This window comes from Perna viridis, chromosome 9 (assembly GCF_037379345.1).
Source record: "Perna viridis isolate PV_CMFRI_1.1 ecotype Kerala chromosome 9, ASM3737934v1, whole genome shotgun sequence".
Lineage (NCBI taxonomy): Eukaryota > Metazoa > Mollusca > Bivalvia > Mytilida > Mytilidae > Perna > Perna viridis.
Genome location: NC_142453.1, coordinates 31,745,771 through 31,757,616, shown reverse-complemented (window position 1 = coordinate 31,757,616; position 11,846 = coordinate 31,745,771). Strand labels below are relative to the sequence as shown.

General features: G+C 33.9%; 1 protein-coding gene across 1 annotated transcript; it reads left to right on the top strand.

Moving 5' to 3' along the window:
* Positions 1–1,104: 1,104 nt before the first annotated feature.
* On the top strand, positions 1,105–11,198 carry LOC148607824 (uncharacterized). The gene is made up of 2 exons (XM_088545664.1): positions 1,105–2,197; positions 10,384–11,198. The coding sequence occupies exons 1-2, from the start codon at positions 1,269–1,271 to the stop codon at positions 10,586–10,588; spliced, it is 1,134 nt and encodes a 377-aa protein (XP_088401790.1). The 5' UTR covers positions 1,105–1,268; the 3' UTR covers positions 10,589–11,198.
* The last annotated feature ends 648 nt before the right edge of the window (positions 11,199–11,846 follow it).

Genomic DNA, 11,846 nt, shown 5'->3' with positions numbered 1-11,846 from the left:
ATAGTAGAGAGACTAAAGTTATAAGTGTAATACTTGTTCGAGGGCCATCTTCACATGCCCGTTTTCATTTTGACGACGTGTACATATTGTTCTTTAATTTTCTAATTCCTGGAATGTGAATCCTTGATTTTGTTTTACCAAAGGAAAAAGGGTGCGGGACAATACCTTGACGGGAATTGTGAGAAATAGGCATATACCAAATGCGTTGTTATTCATGGTAGGATTGTGAAATAAAACTCACTAAGTATATTTAGTTGATAGATTGGGTCCGTAAGGTGTTTTACTCAAGAAAACTAAGTACGCCTCTAAGCTACGAACATAAATTCCTACTTGCTTAACTATTATACAACCAAACAAAAGGGTATATATTGATAGGCTTGTCCCTCAGAAGTTTCGAATAAGTCCGAGTTAAAGTTTGGTTTGTTATGTTTTCCTTAGCTGATCATAATTTACTTAATACCAATTGCACTGAAGATATGACGTATAACGTGTATATCCCGTCTTAAACATAATCCCGACTCATTATGAAACTTTAAGTCCACATGCCCAAAAAATATTTATGTGTTTATAAATATTAATGCATTGTGTCGTTGTCTTATTTACCATTAATTCAGTAAATACGTAAACAAAAATGTAATGTTAACATAATCTGGTTGTATAGAGATGTAGGAGTAGACCGAAAGGAAGATACAAGGCGTCTGGAAAATATAGGGCCACGCTTGATATGAAAGTGATTGTAAGGAGTGAATTAAAAAAAAAGCCAAAATTAAAAAAAAGAGGTAACAAGTCCTGTTTCTCTCAACATATGGGACAATTTCATATACATTTTTTGTACATATTTCAGAGAGAGATATACACGTCTGCTTCATACCGACATCGTTCCAGAATCCGTCGCCTCTCAATAGCTAATATTTAAAACCCATCCTTTATCACCACCTTTCATTTTTGGGGCGTTAGTAATCAGCAGGACCTAAGTAAATAGAGCTGCATTTCTCGCTGTTTAATTAGATGGTCGTTTCGTAAACATTTTTAATTTTTTTCATAAATTACTATTACTCCAGTTGGATTGCTTTATTACTAAAATCCTTCACCCAGCGAAGTGTAACAGGTCGTTTCAATGATCATATACTGTGGCTAGGATTGTATTGTGTTAGTCGTAGTATTTAAACTGCGGGCTCACAGTAGATGTCATTTAAATGGGAGAAGCGCAGTTGGTGAAACAGGTGTAAATTTAGGTGTTTCCGTGGTTTTTGATAAAATGTAGAAAAATGTTCCAAAGGGGGAGGCAAATAGGAGGTATACTTTTAATTTGTTTGCAGTTTTTGCTCCGATGCAACGGGGCTAGGATTTTTGATCGAGAGAAGAACATTGGAAATAATTTCGTCAATGTGATAATAAAAAAGGAATTCAGGGAAGTTCGAGTAGCGTTTAAAGGGATTCTTGTGATGGAAACAGTGGCGTTTCAAAATTCATCGTATGAAATGCATTTTCGGCAAATTACAAACGGACATGATTTAATTCAACTTGTTTTGCAAAACGGAATTTTGAAGGACTGTGAATATTCCAACGATCCAAAAGAAATTTTAGAATTTGTTGTCGAATTTTCTAAATCCGACGATGTTTTTGAACCGAAAACAACTGAAGAAGGAAATGCATTTCACCTTTACCAAACTGGTGATACCTCTAACGGCTCACATGCCCTTAATCACTTCAAGCGTAGGAAAGAATTACGGAATCTAAAAAGTTTTGTGAAAATAAAAAGTGCCGCGAAGCAGTGTAACAGACTCGTAAAAGACTCGCTGAAAACGGAGGACGAATACAACACTTTTCAATATATACGTCTAACAAATAATTCGCCAAAAAAGGAAAGGAAAAGAAATGGAAAGGGCAACAGCAAAAATAAGGGATTGATAAATGTGACAGAGGGTGGAAAGAGGAATATTGATGAAAGTTCCACAATAGAGCATCATCGCCGGAAACGTTCGCCTATTAATCGTTTTTTGATGTTCCCGGGAACAAAATGGTGTGGCAGAGGTCAAACAGCGACCCACTATGACGATGTCGGGGAGGACAAAGAGGCGGATGTTTGTTGCAGAGATCACGACTGTTGCCCGGATCTGATTCCAAGCTTCTCTACCAGATATAACCTATTTAACTACCGGTTTCACGCTATACTCCACTGCGAGTGTGATAACAAGTAAGATAATCACAACAATGACAACATTAAAAAAACACACTCACACACCCACAAGAAAATAAACGAGCATACATAATAAATGTTGGCTCGGAATGTGTATAGGTTGGGGAGGCTGTGTTTCTAACTTTTTCTAATACCACATTGAAAAGAAAACGACATTTGAATAGAAAAGGTGTTGACATGGATGAAACTAATTTTTTTAAATTTTTTTTTAATTAACCTCATATACCTACTTTCCTGATCCAGACAGATTACAAATATGCAGTAATTACATTATATGGTCTAAAATTTAAAAAAAAAATTGTAATTGAAGTCAGGGATTAGAACAATAAGAGTGAGTTATTGTTCATCCACAGCTTTAAGATAACTTGGTACTTATATATTTTATATAAAAAAAGATAAAATAACAAAGTTGCTTTGTTCGCAGTTTCAACTTAAAACAATTCATTTCACGGAAAATTAACTTGACAAAATGACGAACGACCGCGTACCACCCACAAAACAAACTTCATTAATTAACTAAAACAACCTATTATATGACTGCATTTACTGCAAAGTACTTTAATACCATGGTTATTACACGTGGGATACCAAAATGTTTATCTGAGTTAGACTAATTGATATACTCGATTTGTACTTGATTCAAGCTGTATGTGACATTGGTACTTCAGGCAAGGATGCAATGCAATTTTCTATCGTTTTTTTCTCATTTTCTTTTTCTAATCAAGTTTCAACAATTTTCCTTCGTAATGTACGTAGGGGAGGTATAGCAGATAGCAGATTTAGAATTGGTTCTGTAGAATGATATTGCAATATAATGCACGCGTCTACAAATTGTTTTAGTCGGTACGCGACAAAATGTATTTGTGCACCAAAATTTATCCATTACCTGGCCTCTATGTCAACTTGATTTTTTCTTAGTCAAATCCTACAGTGGCTTATTTTAATATAAATGGAAGTTAGGTGTTATCTTATGAAACAGTACTTCGAATACACGTAGGAGTGAATGTGTTCCCAAATCTCAGACTTATACACTTTATAAATGTTTTGCTGTGTTAAATGATAAAAAAAAACACGAGGTCAGTTGGTCCAAAGTTTTCTCTGTGGCCAGTTCGGATTATTTCTGATTGCCTAATCTAAGGATGAGAAAGAGGCTTAACTATATACCTCAATTAAAATTCTCAAGATTCTTCATCTCAGCGATAAGATATAAGAGTATACATTGTATTTGTATTAGTTCAACTAAAAGTTATGGTACTAACTATAAGAGGATCTTGAAACAATAAGCTTTGGGTATGTTTGTCTTTTAAGTGTGAAGAAATTAAGCTGCTTACTCGATCATGGTGATGCTAGTTAGAATAGATGGTAGTCGGACTCATTCTTAATCCGGTTCGGAAACCAATCAATGCTTCTTAAAACTGTTTTAAGAACAATTGAAAATCATTAATCTAAGAGGATACTTTATAATTCTGATCTTTTAACAGCCATTGAAAACGGTAAAAGCGTAAAACAATTTAAAAAATCCGGAAGTATCTACATTGAATATTTATTAAAGCTGTGATGGGGAAGAGAATTCATAACATATGAACAACACATAAACTCACAAACAAATCCCTAGGAAAAAAGATACACTGTACCTGTGATAAAATGTCCCGCAAGAAGAAAGGCGCAATGTTCATATGGTCTTAGTGTTTAGAAAAAATATTTTTATTTTAATTCAGCATTTTTTTTCACTATATGAATATGCATTTTTATCCTTTTTTTGCATACCGTGAAACATGAGCATTTTTCGCATCTTATCACTACCTATTTCATGTTTTATTACGTACGCCTATAAGTGTCTACTTTAAGAAATAAGTTATGGTATCTTAAGTTCAATAGCAATTTAGGTCAGTTTAGTATAGTTCTAAGGTACATAATTGAAAGGCAATGCTTCGTGCGTGTTTATGCTTGTTTTCTTTATTTCTAATTGTGGCAGTACAACATACGATAAGAATGTTTCTTCTTTTATTTTCTCAAAGTCTTTCGATTGCTATGATGAACAGAATTTTCAATTTTTTTTTCTAATGTTTTATTTTACAACACTTCAGCCACCGTTTGGTAATCTCTTGAGCTGCTATTAAAGTTCAAAATACTTTTCTTGACAAAACTCAAACCAAGACTTGACCATGTCAAGTGTGGTATGCCATAATTTACATTCACCCAGTCACAGGAAATGTCAAGAGTGCAGTTGTCTCTGGGAATTCTAGAATGAAGTGTTGATTTTAGTGGTTGCGTCTTTTGCAGGCACTTGTCGAAATACTTATGTATTACTTAATACTGTGAACAATGGAAAACATAAAATTAAGTAAACAAATTAGGCAATAAAAGGGAGGGTTTGGAAGCTAAGGTTTAAGTACTTTGTGCTGTCATGAATTACCCATTAAACTACTTTGATCACCCTTAGTATTAAGGTGCAAATGACTGCAACACCTGGATGACAGTCGAATGAGTAATTTTACATTTTATACCGTGAGCTACTTCTTTTTTTTTTATGGATTTCAGTAATTTTTGGCCTTTAAACCTGCAAAAACTGAAAAAGCTTCTTGAAACATTTGCTAATGCATGTTTTGTTAAAGACATATTTTAGCTTCTTATAAATTTATTGCTTTTAATTTCGTACTTCACTCTTCTTGGTACTTTGACTATTAAAAGTTTCAAAAATTTAATGTATATTTAGAAATTAAATTTGACGTTTTAATTATCGCATATTCAATTTGAGTCACTGTTACAATACGTTGAGTTTTAAAAAGGAGTAAAATATTAGGTTTTTATCCATTCCAGATTTATATATAGATAAATTACGTACTTGAAACTTTTGGTTTTTATTGTCACAGGGTTTAAATAAAACAGCATGTAAATATGGTATATATTACCCCAGCAATGCTACAGGTTGTCAAAGCTATTTTTCTAACTTGGTGCCAACCGAAGATGGTTTATGGAGGAACGGAATTTTAACATGTAGTCATATATGTGAATGTCACGTGAACATGTTCATATATACGAATGTCGCGTGAAAATGTTAACTTGAGGTGCTCATAAGGTGAAAATATCGTCGATATAAATGAGACTCATTATTTCAAAGGTAAAATTGATCATGACCATTTTTGAACAACGTTCTAGATCATCGCGCTTGCAACCTTTCTGTGCGTGGTCACACGACTGTATTAAAGTTGTTGTTTATAAGGAAAACAATGAACATGCAATAACTTCAGGATTTTTTTGGTCAATTCTAGGCAAACGATAGTGAACTAAGGCTTCTAAGTCTCGTCACGTGACCACGTGCATTCACGAAAATGGAATTCTCTAGGCAAAGGAAATGGTTTCTTATGGAGTAAAACAATTTAATCAACGGAAACCCCTTATGTGTACATTCAGTATGATGCTTGACTATTCATTCACTATAATAAGATAGGCTATAACATAAAATTATGTATCGTTTCGATGTACCCAAAAGAAGCAAACTAAATACCAATCGGTCTTCGGTTCTGAATGATCAAACATACCCTAATACGTTAGATTAGTATCATATAAATAGTCATTCTTTGCGGCCTCAAGTGAAGACTTGAGTACTTCTAATGACTCACATGCTTTTATTCACTTCAAGCGGAGAAAAGAATTACGGAACCTGAAAGGTTTTATGAACAGACGTTAAAGACTCGCCGAAAACGGAGGACGAATACGCCAATAACGTCAATATAAACATCTAACAAGTTACTCCCCTAAAAGGAAAAGGGAACATCTCGCCATCACCCTTAAGTGATGTTCTATTGTGTAAAGGCATTTATAATCTGAAAAATACAAGCCAGAAGTATATGTACTTGTTATATACATACTGAACCAAAATTGTTTAAAAACACACAATTAAGGTGTCAAGTAATTAATTTTCAACATGAGACCGTCCATGACGACTTACAGCGAAAAATCGTAAGGATTGAATTTAATACTGTTTCAACACCTTTATAAGACTGTCACATAAACCCACTTCTAACCTATAATCATCATCTTACATTAGGGATATTTTATGACAAATCAAAATATATCTTTTCATATCTGAAATAAGGAAGAGGATGCAGGTTTGATATAAATTCGTGTTAGAAATATATATGAAAATACAGTTTTACTTGTAAAGATAGTTCACACAATGGTAGAGGAGGATTTTGCATTGTACACACTTAGACTGCTCGTTCAACTCGGAAAAAGGAACTTAAGTTAAAGTATCTGCATTTTTTATGTTCTAGATCCGTCCGTCTACACGTAATCATGTTTTTTTTTCACTATTATTCCTAATACAATTTAAAAGAAAATCGATAACGTACATACAGGTAGGTGAATGTTTAACCCGATGCATGTTCTATGTTCTACGGTACACACATGCTATAATGCAGAGAGTTGGTTGAGAGATCGACGGGCAATGCCAATCCCGCTAGAAAAAAAGCTTCACATTGCCCTTAGATCCCCAATTGTTTCCGTTTCCCATTTAGCGTTTTGCATCGTTCATCGTGCGTTTTAACGCACGGCGCACGATAGAAGCGTTCGTTTATTTTTGTGAACTCATTATTTTCTTTTATCGGCTTTTATTTTTATGTTGTTACTAAAACATTTTTGTATTATTTCTATTATTTGTTTCTTCATTTTATTATTATTCGTTCGTCTAAAATTTCCAAAGGAGTGCCAAAAAAAAAAAAGACCCCGTGAGTATAGTAATATATAGGTAATGTTATATGTACTCTACGACACAAATGTAGAGCCCAAGCATTCATTAAGTTTCCAAGGATCTATAGTTATGGGATCTTCAAACTGGCATTTTGTACTTTGGACTTTTCCTTTTTATCCCCACCAAAATAATCTTAATTGATCCTACACACCATACATCTTATTCTGATTCAGCCATGAAATTTCGAGTCACGTGATCGTGTCTACATTCAGAATTATGAATAAAACATGGATTCTGAAGAAATTTTATTTCCCAAGTATTTACATTTTATACTATCATATAAATATTAAGCATAAAATGTATGTGTTTGAGTCAAAGTGACTGCGATTAAGATCTGTCCGACTTCTTTTCCATACTAAAAGTGATACAATTTCACATCTAAATATGGGAACAGATTGTCTTAGATCAAATGTTTTTTCTAACAATAGATAACATTTTATGACAGCTATCAAACTCTCAAACTCAAATAATACCGTCTTCTAAAGACAAGCACACAGTAAAGTATGGGGTTTGCTAAATGGAACGGTCAGCACTGGAAGGAAGTGCACACGGTTTTAGTTGCAAATAATACTACAGAATCGAAATTTGTATTGAAGTTTTTGACGTATTGATACGCATATATCGTCCGGTAATATTTCGGGTCTGAAGAAATATTATTTGTTTAGTACAGAACTTTTCGTGTTACATACAATGTAGCTGTGGGATGGTCAATGAGCATGCTTATTTAATATTCTTGTGTTCTAATCGAAGCCCTGCCTCTCGGAAGTATCTCACTGACTGTCCCGTAGTTAAAACGGATTGGTCTATTGGTAGTTTCTACTAAAACGCATGGTATATGTCAATCATACGTGTAAGGTGTTCATTCTTCGAAATAAGAGACAGGTGCAAAATTGAATCCATTGTCATTTATCTTTTTACGGTGTTGTTTATTTGCTTCCAATCACATAGACCACACCATGTTTTCACAAACACTAACGATTTACATACGTTTTCGTCGGATTGCTGAAAATTGCTTTGCACCTCTAAAGCGTAAATTATGATAAAAGGGATCGAGTTACCCATATTTCTTATTGTATAATAAATACTCTTTTTGACATTCAATGTAAATAAGTATTAAGTCGTAATTATATGGTCGTAAGAGAAGATTAAAGGTTAACGAAAGCTACAATTACTACAGTGGTTGAGATATACCCCTATCAAATTCAAATCTTATTTCCACAAAAGGAATAAATCAGTACTTTACAGACTGTCCTTTCTATTTTTGTAATTAACATTTATTAAGATTGGTAGCACAAGTCAGACAAATTTTATATATTGCAAATAATTCACTTTCTTTTTACATTATGGTGAGAAATCTGTTCCGTTTTGTATATAATAAAAGCTAGAATGTTATATTTTATTACACGAATTTGTATGAATTTTTTATACAACTTATATAGTGTCCATGAAATATTCTTGTTGGTAATTAAAAAAAAAGAAAACAAAACGTCGTCTTAATGTTTCCTTCGGAAATGCATTACTGTATGTCGTAAATGTTATATTGACATCAATATAAGGTCTTTATATATCTTATTCTTAATAGGTGGCGAGTTCAATGGCGAGTCCGTGGAAGGGAATGCAAACAAACCATCTTTTAAATTCGAAAGATTAATAAGGAAAGCAATTACCCTTATCAGTCATCCTGTCGTAGATAAGAAAATGGTCTTTATTCTATCTCCATCTAAACTGACCACAAAAGTTTATTTAATTTAACCTTATCTGATGGTAAACTTACTCAGCAGACATGGCCATCTATTTACTATCAAAAGCAAATCAAATCTCAAAATTTGAAAGTAACTACTTTAATATTATCCAGACAAGATTTGACATATATTTATGACCATAATGTGACTTTAATTGACATTAGGATGTTGATACAAATTCCACCTTATAAATATTTATCAACAACTAAGGTCTTGAGAAATCAAAGTTCAACAGGTATACTGAACCTTAATATGAATCTTTGCGGACAAATGGGATTTGTATTTATTTGGGTTCGTTGATCTTGGAAGAGGCTTAAATACCTTGCTACATAACACCCGCCGATAATGCTGTCAATGGTTATACTTGTGGTCCCTTTCAGTATACAACGGTAAACCATTTGTATAACCTTTATACGGAAATTGCAAAATCCATGTTATTCATGAAATTTCATTGTGATAGATCCACGGATTTGTTATAAAAAGCAAGTTGGCGAAACAAATCGTGGTAACTTTTAATTAAAATTCGCCATTAGTTTAGTCCATTACTGCTGGAAATGGACCATAGATTTTATCTGTACAACTCAAAAATTGAATAAATGTAATTGAATTTAACTAAGCTTTAAGTCCAAAGGGGATAATTGGTAAAGCGGAAGTGTAATGGGTTAGCTCACTAACAATCACAGCGGGAGGATTGTGGATAAAAAAGTAATAATGCATCGTTTCTCATTTCTTTCAGAAAGATCAGATAAATGACAATCTTTTGAATAATTCATCAGAATAATAATGTAGCGTATATTGTAATTTAGAGGTAGTTCTTTAAACTCAGGCTGGTGTTTTGCAAATAATTACCATATAAGCACACCATATATTAGAAGACCAAGCATAAAATATGCACGCATTTCAATCCCAAATTTTAAAACGAATTTATTTTATTTTGAAAGGCCATTCCTTCAAATTGAACGGAAACAGATAATAGCGGAGAATAATCTTTGGTGGTAGTACCGACATAAACAGTTGAGTTTAAGCACGATACGCACATTCACAATACAAAGTTAGCACATGTTCAATATGTATATGAAAAAATATCAAACTTCTCCATAATTGGAGGTGTGTATACACTATGCACAGTTTTATTAGTATTGGTTTAATACTTTTTGTAATACAGATTACATAATGTAGGTACCCCTAAGCGTGACGGACGAACGGACGGACAAAGTTGAGCGACTACTAGACCTGCGTTTGCCATTGGTAACAACGGTAAAAATCAAACAAAAAAACAGAAACTGAACATGAAATGGTCTTATGTGACACTGATGCCTCGCTCGTTATTTTGTTCTACTTTCAAACATGTAGTTCCATATCAGTCAGAACATTTAAATGACATTTACTCTTTTATATGACATTGAAGGTATAAATCTAAGATCAGACCGACACACGGGCATACTGTAAATATAAATGTGAGCCCCTTTACTTCGCTGGCGGTAGAGGAATACAACATATGCCTCTGTACATTTAATTATTTAAAACGACTAACAAACGTGCCTTAATGGTTACATATAAACATCCTGCAATATACGCTTAAGATGTAGCAACTTCATCTTCACAGACGGACGAGCGCGAACTACGATTGATTGTCTTTGTATTAACTTTTGTCAATCAAAATCAAACTACCATTGGTTTATTTTCAGGTTTCGTTACTGTTTAAAGCAGTCCTACTCACCAATGGCTAATATGATAGGCAGAATATACTTCAACATCATGGGATCTAAATGCTTCACACTGAAGCCCAAAAAGGTCTGTACTCAGAGATCATGGTGGGGATACTGTCAAAAGTATGAAGAACAACAAGTGGCACACATCAAAACTCAGGAATCATTCGATTGTCAGACTTAAATCTTTCGTCATTATATTTTATATTTAGGACTGCTAAATGGCCAGTTTACACGTGAGAGAAGACAAGAAATTTGCTCTTCGAGGACGATGGACACGAAAAACGACGATGTCCGGTGAAACAGCCTGCCGATCACGAGTTATTTCTATAAAGCACCATTGTATTTATTTTTTGCATATATATATACATAACAGTTTGTGTATTTGAAATAGATTCCAACTGTAAGGCAATGTCCATTTTTAACGAGAGAGCTGGGGGAGGGAGGGGGTAGGGGGCCCTTGGATTAAAAAAATCAATTTCAAGAAATTTTTACTCAGCCATCGATAGAAAAAAATATGATTCTTTATTAGCCCCATTACTCAAAATTGCAGGTTTTGACCCCGACTGTCGCTGAAAAAATTCTTTTTTCGTTCTGCACGAAAACATGTTCTCATTCAATAATGAATCCCAGCCCTCCCCCCTCTCTAGAAGAAAATGTCTTGTGTCTTAGATATTGGATATTTTCGACATTCTTGTTTACATGTTGTAAAGTACTTATCTTTATCCTTGTGTTTTATTTATCTTTATAACAGAGATATTTTAACGTGACAAGAATTTCATGTCTATGAAAAGTTCATTAGCCTTTTTATTACAAATATTCAGATTAATACTCTGATAATTCACATTAAAGTCGCAATGTCTTTAATCAAACTTGATTACTTTTGCGCAGTATTTAGACAAAAATAAGCAAATAATAGCCTGCATCCCCCTTTTTAAGACCACAGTGGATTTTTCCATCACATGGCGGATCCACACACTTTGTCAGCCCGGGTTCCTCAGAAAAAGAGGGATGCTAGGACATTACCTGTTGTTTCAATTTTACACTTTTTCAATAAAAAAAGGGGGGTGCCAACCCCCTGCACCCCCGGATCCGCCAGTGCATCGTTGTCTCCTGCTTTGCCTCTGTCTGAAATTGCTTGACAGAATTCAATGAAAGTTTATAGGAAAGTTTCTTAGGGCAAGATGCAAAAAAAAAATATTTGGATTTTTAATCTATCAGAAAACATGGCCGTCATTACTTATAATTGACCATAGGGGTCTGACACCAGTTTTTTGCCTTTATTTCAAAAAACTGTAACAGAGAGACGAAAACTAACTATTAAAGGCTTCTCAGGCTCTCCAATTCGATATATCTTTCCTGAAAATTTCAAGTTGATCCAACGACCCGTTTTAGAGTTATGTCCCCTTTCCTATTCTACTATTTTATTGTAACTACAGGTT